The sequence below is a fragment of the Anomaloglossus baeobatrachus genome, chromosome 8, assembly GCF_048569485.1.
Source record: "Anomaloglossus baeobatrachus isolate aAnoBae1 chromosome 8, aAnoBae1.hap1, whole genome shotgun sequence".
Taxonomy (NCBI): Eukaryota; Metazoa; Chordata; class Amphibia; order Anura; family Aromobatidae; genus Anomaloglossus; species Anomaloglossus baeobatrachus.
Genome location: NC_134360.1, coordinates 70,872,046 through 70,891,629, shown reverse-complemented (window position 1 = coordinate 70,891,629; position 19,584 = coordinate 70,872,046). Strand labels below are relative to the sequence as shown.

Sequence of the window (19,584 nt, the reverse complement as noted above, 5' to 3'; positions counted from 1 at the left end):
TCACCACTGTAAATATACAAAACAAGATAAAGGTGACAGGAAAAGGGAAAAAGGTACAAAAAAGGAAAACACTCCAAGTTTCTTAAATGAAGGAAAACACCACAGCTGCAATAGTCACAACACCTCAGCTTCTTTCAGAAACAGGTTCCTTCTAAAGTGATCAGCATAAGAATGAGATTCTATAACCAGCATCAGATGGTACAATATGTCACTTTTTATAGCAAAGGGGAGTGGTCACAAAAGAGCTGCACTGGAGATTAAAGCTTCAAAGAACAGCCAGATAGGAAAGAGTACGTAACCCCTACAGCACTAAAAGAAAGCAGATACATTAAAATACCAGTTGTAGCTCTTCCAATAATAAGGCATTGTGACCTTCTGGTCCCTGACTCGCCAGATGTCTCTACAGGGTAGGACACAATCATGACAGTTTGACTCCAGCCCATATCCTCTTCAAAAAAGGTGTAAATAACACCGGTCTTGATCAGTCAGGCCAATTGCATATAACAAAAAATATTATTTCATGAAAGTTAATTCAATAATGCATTGAATATTAATATTTAGATAGTATTTTATAATTTGGAATATTGTATGCTAAATAAAATATCACTTACATTCATTTATATTACCCTGACATATAAATAATACTTTAGTGTATTATGGGCTTCTTTGAATACCTTAAAAGGCAAATACTCTATTTCTTTACTTTTGTTACAGTAAGAAAGCAATGTCACCTTTAGGTAGCAGCTTGTACTTGCTCCGGGGAGTTGAACAGAGCATTCGTAATTTTACGTGTTCTGCTTTTTCACGCTCTAATTTCAGACTTTTTTCGTCTGTAAGCAGATCAATAATTTTTCTGGACTTTCGACGCACATGAACTCCTGCAGAGAAAAATATATTACTATGTTTATTTCCTGCGAATTGCATTGTTCATCTCTAATCCTATACAATATTTTTTCTCTAGATATACCCTACTTGTCTGATAGATGCGTAATGCGTATACCATTACTAGGATTCACATCAATATTGACAATCACGTCACGCAAGGCCCTCATAATGGAGTCTCCATGCTCCCGTTCTTTAGATACAGTAGATGCAGGTCCAGCAGTAAACTATCAGTCACAGAAGGCATATGCTATATAAAATGGGGATAAAAGCAGAACAGTTATACTTACAGAGTCTTCGAATGGCTGTCACACTGCTTCTGGGTCTGCTCATTAAAGCTCATTAATATTCACTGCTTCCCCCCCCCGCAAACCCTATCTGACAGCGACGGTGATTGGTTGCAGTCAGACTGCCGGCATGCTGGCATCTGTGATTGGTTGCCTTCTCACTAGCTGTCTGAGTACCCGAAGTAGAGTGTAAAATTTCAATAAATAATTGGAAAAAATAGCGTAGGGTCCCTCTTATTTTGATATTCAGCGCAAATAAAGCAAATAAATCAGACAGCTGGAGGCTGCAGACTCCAGCTTTTAGTGTGTTATCTTGGCTGTGTATCAAAATACAAGGGACCCCATGATCCTTTTTTAAAAATATTTAAATAAATAAATAAATAAATTTGAAAAATGGCATGCAGTCCCCCCAATTTTGATACCAAGCCAAGATAAAGCAGACAGCTGAGGGCTGGTATTCTCAGGCTGGGGACGACCACCCTCCGCATTTTAGCGCAGTAAGATTCCCACAGTAATGCATGTTGGTTGCACATGTGCCAGTTCATGCATGCAGCAGTCAAATTATTTGAATTTTTGCATCTACTGAGTACTGACTGACACTGGCAGATAACAAAAGTTGAGTCATCCTTTGCTGTCTCAAAAAAGGCCCAGGCTAGGCAACCCTTCCTGTGAACTCCAGACCCGCAATCCCTGCTTGCAACAGCCGTAGTTGTGGCTGAGGATCCAGTGCATTTCATGGTTGCATCGCCACGTGTTTGTGCAAGAATTGCCAATATAACATCCTCACCTTCCTCCTTTTCCTTCTCATCTGCTGAGCTACTCAGCTGCATGCCTCTGGGTTCACATCAAGTGGGATCTACAACTTCATCATCAGGCTCTATGTTGTCCGACTTCTCTTCCTGACCTAACATCACAGGACAGTACGCATGTGCCTCCGTTATATGAGTCTCATCATCATCACCTCTACCCCCGGAGGTTAACGTCATTGACGAGGGTTGGGATCCTGCTTGGACCCTACTTTGTATGGGCCAGGAACTGACAAATATTTTGGTCATTGGTGCAGATGCTTTCCTCCTCTTGAGTCTGGGAATCTTTGGATCAGACTTAAGTTCTGATGCCCATGGGATAGATTGTGTGAAAAGCTCTGCAGACTCGCCCATGTGTGGTTCCCCATAGTTAGTTTGCCGAAGATTTGTGACATGGGGGAAACAAGTGTAATTTGGGCGGCACCTCTGGGGAATGAACTGTGTTTGATGTTGAGGTGCAGGAAAAGGAGGAGAAGCCACTTGATGCAGCACCTGCCATGCACTTTACCACATGCTGTTTATCACCCTCATTTCGAAGCTGAAGTGATGTGCAGCTGCCAAAGAAATCTAGTGGAGTAGGCTGTCCTGTAACGGAAGTTGTTCTCATTTCTCTTTGGCTAGGATGAGCCGGTGTTTGCTCACTAGAGTTTTGACTAACATTAGAAGGTCCCTCATGAACACCTCGAACACCCTGCCTATTAAACCTTCCACCACAACCTTGCCATTATTTACATCTCATGGTTGATGTAGCCTTCCCCTTTCAAACAGATGTTTCGCAACCATACACCCACTCCTGTCAGACACCTGACAGAAAAGATACATTCTTTGTTTTTTGCATGAGATGGCAATTTTGTGAAGGAACTAAAAAGTATTAATAATTAGAAATGTTGTTCACTGCATGATTTGGAACAAGTGTGATGCCCTGGTGCCACCAGGTGGTCATAGAGAAACAGTACACCCCACACAACACCACTCCACATCAGGTACCATCTGCCATAAAACCCTAGCCACTTTCCTCAGGGTAGGAAGGACACACCAGTGGGCGGGACCAGGCAGATTGGGAGCGCCCACCTAGAGGTATTGAGGATCCGGGGGAGGGAACGAGTCAGTTCAGTGTGAGAGTTCAAGTGAAGTGGCAGTGCAAGTTTAAGTCGGAGCCTAGTGAAGGGTAGCCGTGGACCGTGTCCAAAGGCGACAGGAGTCCGGTCGCGGGAAATCCCAGAGTGGACCGGGACAAGGTTGGAGCCCGCCGGTACCAACAGCAGGAGAGCCGGTCCGGAAACCGTGCACAGGCGGGGTACCTGGATCCTAGTTAGAAGACGGTTTCAAGCCCTTTCTCTAATTAACCAGGCCGGGAGCAAGGTTCCAGACGTTGTTCCAGAGTGTTAGTCCAGATAGAGCAAAACGGCAGCCCACCACGGGGGATAGGGTATCCGCAACAACCCACTGAGATCCCAAGGGTCAGTTTTCATGGCACATCTCCCAACCAAAACCAAATCGGGAGTGGACTTCCCCGTTCCATACGAGGTTGTCCAAAACAGCAAGAAAGTACAAAGTGCCGGAGGAAGGGACATTGGTACACCAGCCGGGTGTGGGGACCATATACACCCTGAAGCGGCAGCCGGATACTGACACTTTGGTTTACCAGCAGACTTGTGTGCAATCATTTAATCGTGAGTACACCAACACCCTTCGGTCCGGCCTGGTGCACCACCACCAGCAGCCATCTGTGAGGGCCGGGGAGGACTGGAAGGCCCAGGAGGTGGATCCACTGGACCAAGCACCCCACCTGGAGGGCAGGGTACACGGTAGCTGGAGCACTAACGTGGCAGGAACGGGTGCAGGTATCAGGAAGCAAAGACAGGACCAGGTCACTAAGGTCACAGCGTACTTTAAGGCAGTAATAGGAAACAGGAACAAAGACCTGAGCACCTAGCTCACAAGACAAGGCATAGAAACACAAACGATGATCAGGCCCCGCCCACATGGAGAGGCCAGTCTTATATACTCAGCACAGCCTCAGGTCATTTCCTGTTGCAGCAGTGCTGGGGCTATAAGACCAGGTGAGTGGGCGCGGCCCGGTCCTATACAGAACATTAGTCAGAATCAGACTCCTGAGACCAAGAACAGGACTCTGGGGAGCATGAGCGGGAATGGCAGGCGTGACCGGTGGACGCATGGACTGGACCAGTGAGGAAGGAGCGGTGGTACGCTGGCGAGCCTGGATCAGTGGGTACAAAGCGGTGGCGTGACGCAGGTGTGACTGGCTCAGTGGTTATGGAGCGGTGCCTGGATGGTGAGACCGGCTTAGTAGGTAAGGAGCGCTGCTGGGACACCGGGAGCGTTATAGTACCCCCCCCTTGAAGCCCCCCTCTCCGAGCAAAGGAACCCCGGGGCACCCGGGACCGAGCCCCCGGACCGCAACCCAGCGCAAAGGAAAGGAGGGATGGCTGACCCCATGCACCCTTCCGGACCGCAACACGCTTAACCGAAGATTTTTGAGCAGTGGTAACAGAAGCAACGGAAAGGGAAGGACAGTCAGAAGCAGGACTGGAATCCTGGACGACCGGATCGGGCGTCTCGGACCGGGTATCGGTCATAGTCTCATCCTCAGTAGCCGCTGGACTCAAAGTCTCAACTCTAGAAGGCGGTGAAATCAAAGTCTCATCTCCAGAAGATGGTGGAATCGAGGTCTCGGATGCCTGGGGCGGTGGAACGTCACTGGATAGCGTAGTCTCTTCTTCAGGATCCTGCAGCTTGACTGAGTCAAGTGACAGGGGCTGAGGAACAGGCTGCAAGCAGGTTTCGTGGCACAAGGGACTCCAGCGGGTAATCGCGCCAGAGCGCCAACTAATAACAGAGTCATGGAGTTTCAGCCAGCGCAGGCCCAACAGGAGCTCAGGAGCCATCCTCGGGATCACATAGAAGGCGATGGTCTCCGTATGCGAAGTGCCAACCTGGAGATTCACGGGCTCGGTGGTAAACCGGACAGGTTCGTAGAGCGGTTTGCCGCCTACGGAGGCGAACCAGAGAGGCTTCTTCAGCGGGGTGACAGGGACCTGGTATTTGTCTACCGTGGCCTGATGGATAAAGTTGCCTGCCGCCCCAGAATCGATGTGGGCCTCAGCTGAAAATCGGGTCCCCTCTGTCGTCACCCAGACAGTCTGTTTAACTGGAACCAAAGGGATTTCGGTGGCAAGGGTGGCGGTTCCCACCATCCCTTGGACCTGGGGTCTACCTGGTTTCACCGGGCAAGAACGGAGCATATGTGAACCGTCTCCGTAATAGAAGCACAGGCCCCGGGCGAGCCATTCTGCACGGCGTTGCTTGGCTTGGGTCAGACTGTCCACTTGCATGGGTTCTGGCGATAAGTCACGGAAAGGCAGGGACGAGGGAGCGGCAGACCTCTGTGGGGGCAAGATGTGGCAAGGTGGTCGCTTCTCCCGGACTATCTCTTTGGTACGCTCCTGAAAACGGAGGTCAATCCGAGTGGCCAGGGAAATCAAAGCGTCCAAGGTTCGTGGAACGTCACAGCCGGCTAGTTCGTCTTTGATGCAGCCAGAGAGACCTTCCCAAAAGGCTGCCGTCAAGGCCTCATTGTTCCAGCCCAGCTCAGAGGCGAGCGTGCGGAACTGGATGGCGTATTGGCCGACGGTCAGGGTCCCTTGGCATAGCCGGAGAAGCGAAGAGGTCACTGCGGTAGTTCGTGCGGGCTCATCGAAGGTACTTCGGAAAGCTTGTAGGAACTCCTGGATGTCGGTGATCATCGGATCCTCATTTTCCCACAGGGGGTTAATCCAGGCCAGGGCTTCGCCTTCCAGGTGTGACATCAGGAACTCCACCTTGGCCTGGTCTGAGGCAAACAAGTGCGGGAGCAACTGGAAGTGCAGGGAGCACTGGTTCAGGAAGCCTCGGCAGGACTTGGGATCCCCTGCGTAGTGAGGCGGAGCAGCAAGGCGAAGTTGCGAGGCTGTGGAGGAACCTGGTTCAGACCTGGAGACTGGTTGCTGCGTGGACTCAGACGAGGCGGCGGTCTGCAGCGTATATAACCGGTGGTCCACGGACGCCAGGAATTTCAGCAACCGGTTCAGGGTTTCACGCTGTTGTGCCAGCTCCTGGCGCAGCTCAGCCAGCTCTGAATTCTGTGTCTCAGCGGGATCCATGGCCTGATCATACTGTGAGGGCCGGGGAGGACTGGTAGGCCCAGGAGGTGGATCCACTGGACCAAGCACCCCACCTGGAGGGCAGGGTACACGGTAGCTGGAGCACTAATGTGGCAGGAACGGGTGCAGGTATCAGGAAGCAAAGACAGGACCAGGTCACTAAGGTCACAGCGTACTTTAAGGCAGTAATAGGAAACAGGAACAAAGACCTGAGCACCTAGCTCACAAGACAAGGCATAGAAACACAAACGATGATCATGCCCCGCCCACATGGAGAGGCCAGTCTTATATACTCAGCACAGCCTCAGGTCATTTCCTGTTGCAGCAGTGCTGGGGCTATAAGACCAGGTGAGTGGGCGCGGCCCGGTCCTATACAGAACATTAGTCAGAATCAGACTCCTGAGACCAGGAACAGGACTCTGGGGAGCATGAGCGGGAATGGCAGGCGTGACCGGTGGACGCATGGACTGGACCAGTGAGGAAGGAGCGGTGGTACGCTGGCGAGCCTGGATCAGTGGGTACAGAGCGGTGGCGTGACGCAGGTGTGACTGGCTCAGTGGTTACGGAGCGGTGCCTGGATGGCGAGACCGGCTTAGTAGGTAAGGAGCGCTGCTGGGACACCGGGAGCGTGACACCATCACCTCCCGTGTTCTGGACACTGAGTCCCGGGGCATCTACCCTTACCCACGGAGGGGTTAACATCCTGCTGCCATTCCATCGCCCCTGGGTGCTTCTCAACAGCAGCAGTGGTACTTCACTTTACCACACACCGTGGGTGGCGTCACGAACTATCTACAACAATCCCTTATACATGTTACAACCCCTTTTTTATTTGAGTGTCTGCATGACCCCCGTGTCCAGAGACACCTCGAGCCACTGTGGATCCGGAGCCGAGCAGCCCGGCTGCTGACGTGGGGGCGGCACACAAGCACTCAAAAGTGCCAAGACCTATTTAGTTAGTTCACTAGCAAATTTACAGCAGACACTACTAACTAACAATACCTAGAAATGTGGTTCACTGGCTAATTTGGAGCAGGCAGTAATAAGTAGCAATGCCTAGAAATTTGGTTCATTGTGTAATTTGGAGCAGGCACTGAAAAGTGCCAATACTTATTTAGCTAGTTTACTAGCAAATTTACAGCAGGCACTACTAACAATACCTAGAAATCTGGTTCAATGCATAATTTTAAGCAGGCACTCAAAAATGCCAAGACCTATTTAACTAGTTAACTATCAAATTGTCATGTCTCCAAGGCCTGCTCCGGTGACGTCTGCCCTGGACACCAGGCACCGCTCTATTGTCATGTCAGGAGTACAAAGATATCAATAGGCAATGCAAAAAAGAAATCAAACAAGCAAAACTAGCTACTGAAACAAAAATCGCCAATGAGATTAAAATAAATCCCAAAATCTTTTATAAATACATTAATGCCAAAAGGAAAACAAAGGATAGTATTGGCCTCTTAAAATATAATAACAAGTTAGTTATAGAGGACAAACAAAAGACTGAGATATTAAATAGGCATTTCTCATCTATGTTCACCAAGGAACTGACTGTACCAGGCATCATTCAACAAGTGAAAAATCAAAGTTCACCACCCAATATAATTAATTTAAAACAAGAAGAAGTATGCCTACGTCTGAGTAAATTAAACATTGACAAATCCCCAGGGCCAGTTGGCATTCATCCACGAATATTGAGGGAATTGAGCTCTGTAATTGACAGACCGCTGTATCTCATCTTTTTAGACTCGCTTGTAACAGGGTTGGTGCCTCAGGATTGGAGGATTGCTGATGTGGTACCGATATTTAAGAAAGGTAAGAGGGTAGATCCAGGCAACTACCGTCCAGTAAGCCTGACATCAGTAGTATGCAAAGTTTTTGAGGGCATTTTAAGGGATGACATGCAAAAATATGTTGCAGAAAATAATATAATAACTGACAAACAGCATGGATTCATGAAAGATAAGTCGTGTCTAACCAACCTGTTGGGGTTCTATGAGGGGGTAAGTGCAAACCTGGATATTTGAAATGCAGCTGATGTGATTTATTTGGACTTTGCAAAGGCATTTGATACTGTACCACATAATAGCCTTATACTAAAGCTCCAGAAGCAAGGACTGGGGGAAACTATATGCAACTGGGTAAGGAATTGGCTAAAAGATAGGAAACAAAGAGTAGTCATAAATGGAACATTCTCTAAATGGGCCATAGTCAGCAGTGGGGGCCGCAGGGATCTGTGCTAGGACCAATTCTTTTTAATCTCTTTATTAATGACCTTGTGGATGGGATTGATAGTAAAGTGTCAGTCTTTGCTGATGACACCAAACTATGTAGGATATTAAAAACTGACCTTGATAGTATAATATTACAAAAATATCTAGATAAGATGTCAGAATGGGCAGATACTTGGCAAATGAGATTTAATGTTGATAAATGTAAAGTAATGCACCTAGGACGGAGTAATCCTATAACTGCGTATACATTAAATGGAAGTAAACTCGGGACTACAGAACAGGAGAAGGACTTGGGTATTCTCATTACAAATAAGCTGAGCAGCAGCACTCAATGTCAAGCAGCAGCTGCAAAAGCAAACAAGATTCTAGGGTGTATAAAAAGAGAGATTAGATCCCGTGATCCCAACGTATTAGTACCCCTCTATAAAACACTTGTAAGGCCACATCTGGAATATGGGGTCCAGTTTTGGACTCCACATTTTAAAAAAGACATTCAGAAGTTAGAGTCAGTTCAAAGGCAGGCAACTAGACTACTACAAGGAATGGAAGCCTCCCATATGATGACAGGTTGAAAAAGTTAGATATGTTTAGCTTAGAAAAAAGACGTCTCAGAGGAGATCTCATTTATATGTATAAATATATGTGTGGTCAATATAAAGGACTGGCACATGACTTATTTCTTCCGAAGACAATACTAAAGACCAGGGGACACTCACTGCGAGTGGAAGAAAAGCGATTCCGGCAGCTAAATAGGAAAGGGTTCTTTACAGTTAGAGCAGTCAGACTGTGGAATACCCTACCACAAGAGGTAGTAATGGCAGATACTATAACAGCTTTCAAAAAAGGGCTGGATGATTTCCTCAGTACACACAACATTGTTGGTAGTAAAATGACTTAGTGACCAAATGTAGAACTGGTGGAGGAAGGTTGAACTAGATGGACCTAGGTCTTTTTTCAACCTTAGTAACTATGTAACTATGTAATGTCTCCACCAGGGCCTGTCTGGTGACGTCTGCCCCGGTCACCAGGCACTGCTCTATTGTCACTTCTCCACCAGGGCCTGCTCCGGTGATGTCTGCCTCGGTCACCAGGCGCTGCTCTGCTCACACTGCAGGCTGTGCTGTTGATGGGGGAGAAGTCAGTTCCAGTGGCTCTGGTGGGCTGAGTCGCTGCACATTCACCAAGCTTGGTCTGGCTGGAACTTGCAGTACTGCTGACTGACTGTAGGGGTGTATGCCTTCCAGCTAGTATCAGCTCCTACTTCAGCCTATGGGAAGGCACCACACCCTTTTTATATTCTTCAGGGTCCCTGGTTCCTTGCCAGATATAGTCTTGTGTTGCATTGAGCCACATCCTTCCTGGTACTGTGCACCTTGCTTTTTGTCTCATATGAACTCGGCTTTGTTTATTAAGGTCCCTACCGCCTGCTGTTTTGTACCTCGCCTGACATCTTGGTTTGACCTTGGCCTGTTTTCTGGACATTCCTCATGCTTGCTGTTTTGTACCTCGCCTGACATCTCGGTTTGACCTCGGCCTGTCGACTATCCCCATCTCTGGACTGCAGCCTACCATAGGCAGTGAACCCCTGGACCCTGCAGTAATTCCACATCCTTGTATAGGCATTAAAGGGTTTTCGGGCCACCTCGGGGTCCTGCTTAGTTGGTGGCTTGCTGTTACACAAATTTACAGCAGGCACTACTAATTAACAATACCTAGAAATGTGGTTCACTGCATACTGTAAGTTGGAGCAGGAACTGAAAAGGGACAAGACCTATTTAGCTGTTCACTAGCAAATGTACAGCAGGCACTACTAACTAATAATACCTAGAAATGTGGTTCAATGCTTCATTTGTAGCAGACACTCAAAAGTGCCAACACCTATTTAGCTAGTTCACTAGCAAATTTACAGCAGCCACTACTAAATAATAATACCTAGAAATGTGTTTCACTGGATAATTTCAAGCAGGCAGTAATAAATAGCAATACCTGCTTAGTTCACTGGCAACTTTTAGCAGGCACTCACAAGTAGCAATCCCTGTTTCTATTAAGAAATGCCGGTTTGTGGCACACAGCTTTCCCTACACTGTACATACCTATTCTACACTATCTCTCCCTGATCTATCTCAACTAACTATTATTAAACTCCCAGCTAACCTAGCTAACCTAGGAGCACTGGCGGCAGCATCTTCCCTAATGTTTAATATTCACAAAATGGCACCGATACCGCATGTCCTCATTTTATATGTAGAGGGACAAGTGACTTAGGCAGCCAATGACACAAGCCCTTGCGTCTGCACCTTGTGGATGTTTGCTGTGCTGTGATTGGCTGCACGAACATCTGCAAATAAAATTGAGCTAAAAAGGGCACCGCTTCTCTGTCTTCTACTGAGTCCCTATCCCTAGCTCATTAGTTACATCCCCTGTATGTTCATCATATAGCACCACAAGCCTATCCAAAAGCATAACACGTTATTTAAGGATTTTTGGAAAACGCGATCAGTTATCGAATAAAACTGAACTTTTGGCAAAAGTGCTCAACATACTCTTAACTGCATCACCACCCTCCAATTTTCAACTTTTAGTTTTTGTTTTTTTCCTGTGAAATTGCATAAAAAGTGCAATTCCACAATTGTTTTTTGTTTTTTTCATCTACCGTATTCGCTATGTAGTAAAAGTGACCTGATTCTTCAGATCTGTATGAGTTCATAGATACCAAACATGTATAGTTTTTTTTATTTAATTGGTGAAATAAAATTCAGAAATTTCTATAAAAAATAAATAAATAAATAAATAATTAAATGGTGCTTTTGTCTCCATTTTCCGAGAACCATAACATCTTGATATTTCAGGATCTGGGGCTTATTTTTTTGTGCCTTGAGCTGACTTTTTTTTACAAATACCATTTTTTGGATCAATGCAATGTTTTGTATTTAGTGGTAATGTTGGCCAGCCAAAAACACTTAATTATGGCCTTTTAATTTTTGTAGGTTATGCTGTTTTCATTTATTTTATAAATTGATAGATCGGAAAATTCAGAACTGGGCGATATCATATATGTGTATTTTTTATTGTTTTTTTTTTCTTTTCAATAGGATTTGAACTTTTGTGTCTTTTTTATTTTTTTTTTACTTTTTATTGCTTTATTAGGGAACTTGAAGCTGTGATCTTCAGATCGCTTAAACCGTTTGGTTTGTGAATCTCCTGACAAGTTCCATTTAAACCACTATAGGACAAATTTAAGTCATTGTAGGGAACCTCTCACCAAGTTTTCACTATATAAATTGTATCCAGCAGCCTTGTGCTTTCTTTAATAGCGTTCCTGATTTCTCGTCATAAGATCACAGTTACCCCACACACCCAAGAAAATGCCATTCATAATTATTCCTCTCCATATGCTAATTGGTGCTAAGCGCTCCAATTGACATCTCTGGACTCTGTCCTCACAGTTCCCACAATCACCATCTCTCTCGCTTTGATTTTCGGGGCTGACTTCATCTCCAAAGCCTATTTTGTCTGCACAGCTCTTGTCCCCTACTCTACAAACAAAAAAGTTAAACAGGCTTTTTGGATTATTTAGGACACGTCAGTCATGTCAATCAATGTTGGAAGGACGGAAAATGCTGGGACAGAGGAGGCAGTGGGCACAATCTAAAAATGCCCATCTAACAGCTTAGCATATGGAGAAATGTAGGGCCCGGTTCCAGTCCCAGCGCGGCATACACGCACACCTCCGCTCCCAGGCCCAGGCAGGGGTGCTCTTCCTTTCACATGTCTCCCTACTCCATGTGCTCTGTTCCTGCCCCAAGCTCTGCCACAGCCTCCTCCCGCATCCAGGCCACACGCAGGTCTTCTGGGAGTGCCCATAGGGTGCGGGCGTGGCCAAGCCCCCTTTCTTAAAGGTTCAGCGTCCCATTACCCGGAAGTGATCCTAGAGGTCATCTCACCCTGAAAGATATTTAAGACTGCCTTCTCTTAGAGGAGTCACCTGAGCAATGTTGCCTACTAGTTAGTGTCTTGCTAGTTCTCAGGTTCCTTTACGCTACTGTGTCTAGAACTACTTGCCTTAAAAGGAAAGCAAGGCAGCGGTCAATTGGAGCAGTCCCGGGCTTTACCTAATCCACCATTACCACCAGGTGCCACACAGCGCGTCTCTTTTTCCTTTTTTCACCTAGTACTGCTTGCCTTGTCCTAGTTCCAGTTCCATGTTGCTAACCTGTGATTAGTCCTAGAGCCTGCTCTCTTCCACCATCTCTGTGCTGCCACGTCTGAGCCACCATCTCTGTACTGTCACGTTTGTGTCTCCACCTCTGTGCTGCATTGTCTGAGTCACCATCTCCGTGCTGCCAAGTCCAAGTTATAATCTCCATGCTGCCACATCCGAGCACACCAGCACCGGACGCTAAGAGACTTTACCAGTCCGTAAGAGTTAACCTCCACTAGTTCCTGGCAGTCGTGCATTTAAGCCCCCGTGGCTGCACCAGACGCTCCCTGTATAGGGGATCGCCAATGGTTAGATCCCTCAGGGGAGTCTGGTGTGCGGCCCAGTGGGTCTACTCTCGGAGGGTCGCCGTCCCATGACATGACCGTGACAAGAAGCACAATTATTAAAGTCATCTTCTTAGGTTTGCGGAGCAGCATTGATCTTATGGAGACTTTGCAGCAGAGCTATTAAAGTGCTGGAAACAGTTTATATAAGGAAAACCTGGTGTCAGGTACCCTTTAATAACTCGAATTTGTCCTGGAGTGATTTAGTAGCAAATTAAAACAAATTAAAGGTCTTACCTTGGTCCTGTCCAGTCTTATCTATGTATTTAAATTCATTCAGCAGCTGAATGTCGAAGGCTCGTTCATGGCAAAAAAGAATAACTTGTTGTGACCCATTTTTGATTAGGTAATCTAACAGGACTAAAGATTTGAAGACATGACGCCAATTTTTACCACTGTCGTTCAACCTCTGCCCTATTACTTGTGTGATTTCCGGCAGTAAGTCTTTGCGGTATGTCATTTCTGCTATCTCCGTCATCAAATTCCCGGATGGACCCCAGGGATCATTTGAAGTAGCTTCCCTAACCTTGACTATCACATCCGAATATTGCTTGAAAAAATTCTTTAGCCTTCTTCGTAAGGGCATTGTGATCAAAGCTCATTCAACTTCTTTTTTCCATATCTGGTTTGATTGGAAATTTCAAAAGTGCTAAAAAAGAAAGATAAGGAGACTGATTAGTTGGGTTACATAAAGCGATGACTGAATAATCAGCTTATCAAGTCCAAAGAGGCTTTTATAATCTATTCAATTACAATTTATCTGTTCTCCACATAAATATTTTCTGCAAAGTATCAAATGTATATCATTTGGTGGTATATCAGTGTGGACTCATGGACATTAAGGTTCACCAGGTTAGGCCGGACTTTAACTAAAAGTTCGGTTTGGGACCCAAACTTGACTCCAGACACTAACCTCCATATAAGTCAATGGAAACCCAAACTTGTGTGCTGTAAAATGGCTATAAAATGGTTGTGATAAAGGTTTTGGGGCTGCAACAGGAAGCAAAACGGGTATGATTGCCCTGCAAACAAATGCAGATAGGGAATAAATTTAAAAAGAGACATGTGGTCTCATTTATTTTTCATAACCAATGCAGGTAAAGCACCAGTTTTGGGCTGCAACCCCCAACTATCAGCTTTACCTTAGCTGGTTATCAAAAATTGAGGGGATCCCATGTCATTTTTAAAAAGTAGTTAAATAAATAATTTAAAAAATGACGTGGGCTGTACCCTATTTTTGATAATCAGCCAAGGTAAAGCATACTGCCAAGAGCTGGTATTATCAGGCCTATGGTAATTTTGCCCTTCCCAGGATGAAAATAGCAGCCCACAGCTGTCCCAGAAGTGGCGTGTCCATTAAATGCACCAAATCTGGCACTTTGTCCAGCTCTTCCTGATTGCCCTGGTGCTGTGGCAATCATGGTAACACTTTTGGGGTTGATGTCAGCTGTGAATTGACAGCTGGCATCAAGCCCAGAGGTTAGTAATGAGTAGGCATCTATCAGGTACTACCATTACTAACCTGGCAGGTATAGAGGTAAAAATAAACACTTACTTCTTTAACACTAAAGCGGGCTTTACATGCTGCGACATCGCTAGCAATTGCTAGTGATGTCGAGCGCGATAGCACCCGCCCCCGTCGTACGGCCGATATGTGGTGATCGCTGCGCTATGGCAGTGTCAAACGCACATACCTGCTCTGTGATGTCGCTCTGGCTGGCAAACCGCCTTCTTTCTAAGGGGGCGGGTCGTGCGGCATCACAGCGATGTAACATGGCAGCCGTCCAATAGAAGCGGAGGGGCGGAGATGAGCGGGACGTAACATCCCGCCTACCTCCTTCCTTCCGCATTGGCGGTGGAGGCAGGTAAGGAGATGTTCGTCGCTCCTGCGGTGTCACACACAGCGATGTGTGCTGCCGCAGGAACCAGGAACAACATCGCTAAAAAGCAGAAAACGATTTTTAATTTCAGGACGACCTCTCCACGGTAAACGATTTTGCCCTCTTTTGCGATCGTTTCAGATCGCTCTTAAGTTTTACACACTGCAATATCGTTAATGACGCCGGATGTGAGTCACAAACACCGTGACCCCGACGATAATGCATTAACAATATCGTAGCGTGTAAAGCCCCCTTTACACTTAATCCATTCAACCCGACGCCTATTTTCATCTTCCTGACCAGGTCAATTTATAAAATTCTGATCAATCACTTTATGAGTTCTGGAACCCTTCAACAGATCCCAGTAATTCTGAGACATTGTCAGAACCCCTAAAGTACCAGAACAGCAAAACCCCCCATATGTGACCTCATCTTACAAGCTACACCTCTCAATGAATTCATCTAGGGGTGCAGTGAGCATTCTGACACCACAAGTTTGTCACATAATTTTACACCACTGGGTAGTGAAAAAAAATTACATTTTTACCACATAAATTTTGATTTACACCCAGATCTTACATTTTTACACAGGGAAATGGGTAAAACTGGTACCATAATTTGGCACACAATTTCTGCTGAACATGGCAATACCACATAAGCACTGCTTAGCCACAAGGCAAGACTCAGAAGGGAAGGAGCGCTATTTGATTCTTGGTGTACAAAATGTTCACACAATAGTTTGCTGACTCCATGTACAGAGCCCCTACAGTACAGTATAATATGTACAGTGCCCGAAGAGCAGAATCCCCTTTCAAGTGACCCCATTTTGTAAATTTGTTGGATTACACTTGGACTGAAAATATGGTGATGGGAGTGAGCCCTTAAAGACATTCGTACCACATGTGAATCCTACATAGTCCCGTAATTATTATATCCAGAGTTGCCAAGCTGATTTTTTTTTCCCTAAGACAACTTGGCAAAATCATATTATTATATTATCAGGGACCAGAAGAGAGTGATCATCATTGCCCGGAGTTAGTGGGTGGGAGTGCAGCCAGTGAGCGTGATCTCCTGGAGTTAGTGGGCGGGAGTGCAGCCAGTGAGCGTGATCTCCTGGAGTTAGTGGGTGGGAGTGCAGCCAGTGAGCGTGATCTCCTGGAGTTAGTGGGTGGGAGTGTAGCAAGTGAGCGTGATCTCCTGGAGTTAGTGGGTGGGAGTGTAGCAAGTGAGCGTGATCTCCTGGAGTTAGTGGGTGGGAGTGCAGCCAGTGAGCGTGATCTCCTGGAGTTAGTGGGCGGGAGTGCAGCCAGTGAGCATGATTTCCTGGAGTTAGTGGGTGGGAGTGTAGCAAGTGAGCATGATCTCCTGGAGTTAGGGGGTGGGAGTGCAGCCAGTGAGCGTGATTTCCTGGAGTTAGTGGGTGGGAGTGTAGCAAGTGAGCATGATCTCCTGGAGTTAGTGGGTGGGAGTGCAGCCAGTGAGCGTGATCTCTTGGAGTTAGTTGGTGGGAGTGCAGTCGGTGGGCATGATCTCCTGGAGTATGTGCAACGACACTATGTTGTGTCAAATTATTTTCTGTGCAGCCCATAACAAGCTTTAATTTTGCAAGCCCCATGCACCTCCCCCCACCTAGGGGTCTTACCCCCAGTACCCTGCTTCTAATATAAAGGACTCCACAGTCATGTGGAGTTAAACATTTATGTTTCTTCCATTGCGCCACAAAAGGAAACGCCAGCCCATGTCCACCACAATCTCTGATTTTGTTAACTAATCCCAGCATAGCTTCTGGACGTGGCCTTTCCTTTTAGAACGCAGTGGAAGAAAAATATATGTTTGAGTCCACGTGGTCATGACCGTGGAGTTCTTTATATTAGAGGCAGGGGTCTGAGGGTTAAGACCCCCATGTGGAGGGGTGCAGGTGGGGGCTAAGCCCTCCTCGCATAATTAAAGCAGCATACTTGTGGCTTAATTGTTAGGCGTGGCCTGGTGTTTTTTTCTGTACAGTATATGGAACGACACTATGTTGTGTCAAATTGATATTCTGTTATGCAGTCCACTATAATGGCTGCTACCCACTAACTCTTACCGCTTGCGCACGCTATCTCTGTCCACTCGTGCCCGCTAATTACGTGCGGTCATAACCCCTGGCTCGACTCCTACCCCTTGCTTTGCTCTCACCCACTATCTCCAGGTCGGTCATGCCCACTGACTGCTTTCCCAACCACTAACTACAGGCAGTCATGCTCACTGACTGCTCTCCCACACACTAATTATGGGTGGTTACGCCGACTGACTGCTCTCCCACCCACTAACTACGGGTGGTCACGCCGACTGACTGCTCTCCCACCCATTAACTACGGGCGGTCACATAGACTGACTGCTCTCCCACCCATTAACTATGGGTGATCACGCCCACTGATTGCTCTCCCACCCATTAACTATGGGTGGTCACAGCCACTGACTGCTCTCCCACCCACTAACTACAGGCGGTCACGCCCACTGACTGCTCTCCCACCCACTAACTACGGGTGGTCACGCCGACTGACTGCTCTCCCACCCACTAACTACGGGCAGTCACGTCGACTGACTGCTCTCCCACCCACTAACTATGGTCGGTCACGTCGACTGACTGCTCTCCCACCCACTAACTACAGGCGATCACGCTGACTGACTGATCTCCCACCCACTAACTACGGGCGGTCACGCCCACTGACTGCTCTTTCACCCACTAACTACGGATGGTCACGCCGAATGACTTCTCTCCCACACACTAACTACGGATGGTCACGTCGACTGACTGCTCTCTCACCCCCTAACTATGGGTGGTCACGCCGACTGACTGCTCTCCCACCTACTAACTACGGAAGGTCACCCTGACTGACTGCTCTCCCCCCCACAAATTACGGGCGGTCACACCGACTGACTGCCCTCCCACCCACAAACTACGGGCGGTCACATAGACTGACTGCTCCCCCACCCATTAACTATGGGTGGTCACGCCCACTGATTGCTCTCCCACCCATTAACTATGGGTGATCACAGCCACTGACTGCTCTCCCACCCACTAACTACAGGCGGTCACGCCCACTGACTGCTCTCCCACCCACTAACTTCGGGTGGTCACGTCGACTGACTGCTCTCCCACCCACTAACTACGGGCAGTCACATAGACTGACTGCTCTCCCACCCACTAATTACGGGTGGTCACGCCCACTGACTGCACTCCCACCCACTAACTACGGGTGGTCACGCCCACTGACTGCTCTCTCACCCACTAACTACGGGTGGTCACGCCGACTGACTGCTCTCACACCTACTAACTATGGACAGTCATGTGGACTGACTGCTCTCTTACCCACTAACTATGGGCGGTCCCACCGACTGCTCTCTCACCCACAAATTACGGGCGCTCACGCCGACTGACTGCTCCCCCACCCACTAATTAATGAGCGGTCAAACCCACTCACTTTTGGTCCCCGATATAACAAGTATGCCGACAACTTATCCAAAAACTATAGTCGCACAGCATTTTTTAAAAACAAGTTGGAAAACCTATCATGATTGATAAAGAGAATAAGTAATACTCTATGTGTCCAATCCATATATTAGATTACTCATAAGAACATATTAGCAGCATTCAATTATTTTTCACAGAAATTCATGATCATGTACAGTAGATATTAATCATCTCTCAAAAAACCTACTGGGATTTTGCACTTGTCCCGGATGAGAGATGAGATGACAGTTACTAATCCACCAATCCTAGCTGCACGATCAACTGTCAGATGGAAAAAGCAGCTAAATATTACACCAATGTCAGGTGTACGGATTCACAATGGCACTTTCCATAGCAAAATGTCATGGCTGATTCACTATATGACACACATGGAGGATATTTATCAAATCAGGTGAAAAGAAAGAGTAGACAATTTGCCGCAGAAACCAATCTGATGCCAACTCTCACTTATCCAATATAAGAGCCTTTGGAAAAGGGCAGCAGTGAACGGTTGCTAGGGGCAACCACTCTTACTTTCATTTGCTCTTGTTTTATGACATTTCTATAAATCTGTATGACCCATCATGACCGCAGTTCGGCAGCTGTCAGACTCTGGCTGTTTCTATAAATGAAGAATTTCTTAGAATAGATAAAGTGAATGAGTATAAAAACCGCGCTGCCACCAGATTAGATGAATTAATGTTGACTTTATTACAAGTCGACACGTTTCTGGGAGCTACGTCCCCTTCATCAGGACCAAAGAAATACAACATATGTATTCCCTGCAACCTAATGGGCTTAATGAGATTGCGGATCTTTTTTATTAAATATCAATTTTTTTCAACACTTAAATTTTAATAATAATTATTCCATCTTTTTAATACTTTATTAGATTTTTATTAATACACAGTGTGTCCACCCATATCCTGTGCACCACCATTAACTTGAGAATGGCGGCAGCTATAGGCATAGAAGTGGTGTCTAGGTATAGTAAAGTAGCCATGCGCTATGCAATGAAACCACCTATAGCGCCACCTGGTGGAATACAACGGAGTTAGCATTTTTATCTCAAAAACGGAACGAGATAGAAAAAAAAAGGGAATTACAAAGTTGTAGGGCATCATCAATTCAATACGAATCGACACCTTGCATACAGAAATGCTATGATTAGAACGTGTAAAACTCACAAGGCTGTGGACGTGAAGCGATACCTCATGAAGACCTTCCTACAAGTCATTGGGTATGGTGGCTGTGTGGAGTGACCTCCACGCTCACCTGACCTAACCCC

General features: G+C 46.6%; 1 protein-coding gene across 2 annotated transcripts in view; it reads right to left on the bottom strand.

Moving 5' to 3' along the window:
- Positions 1–19,584, bottom strand: part of ENTHD1 (ENTH domain containing 1) — a 150,543-nt gene that overhangs the window by 124,378 nt on the left and 6,581 nt on the right. Inside the window, exons 1-3 of one of the 2 annotated variants that reach the window (XM_075320847.1) lie at positions 18,505–18,586; positions 13,158–13,569; positions 732–878 (exon numbers count right to left, since the gene is read on the bottom strand). In XM_075320847.1, the coding sequence (XP_075176962.1) occupies positions 732–878; positions 13,158–13,506 (496 nt within the window). In that variant the 5' untranslated portion in view covers positions 13,507–13,569; positions 18,505–18,586. Of the gene's footprint in view, positions 1–731; positions 879–13,157; positions 13,570–18,504; positions 18,587–19,584 lie in introns of those variants that run through there. The other variant, XM_075320848.1, reaches the window with a different exon arrangement.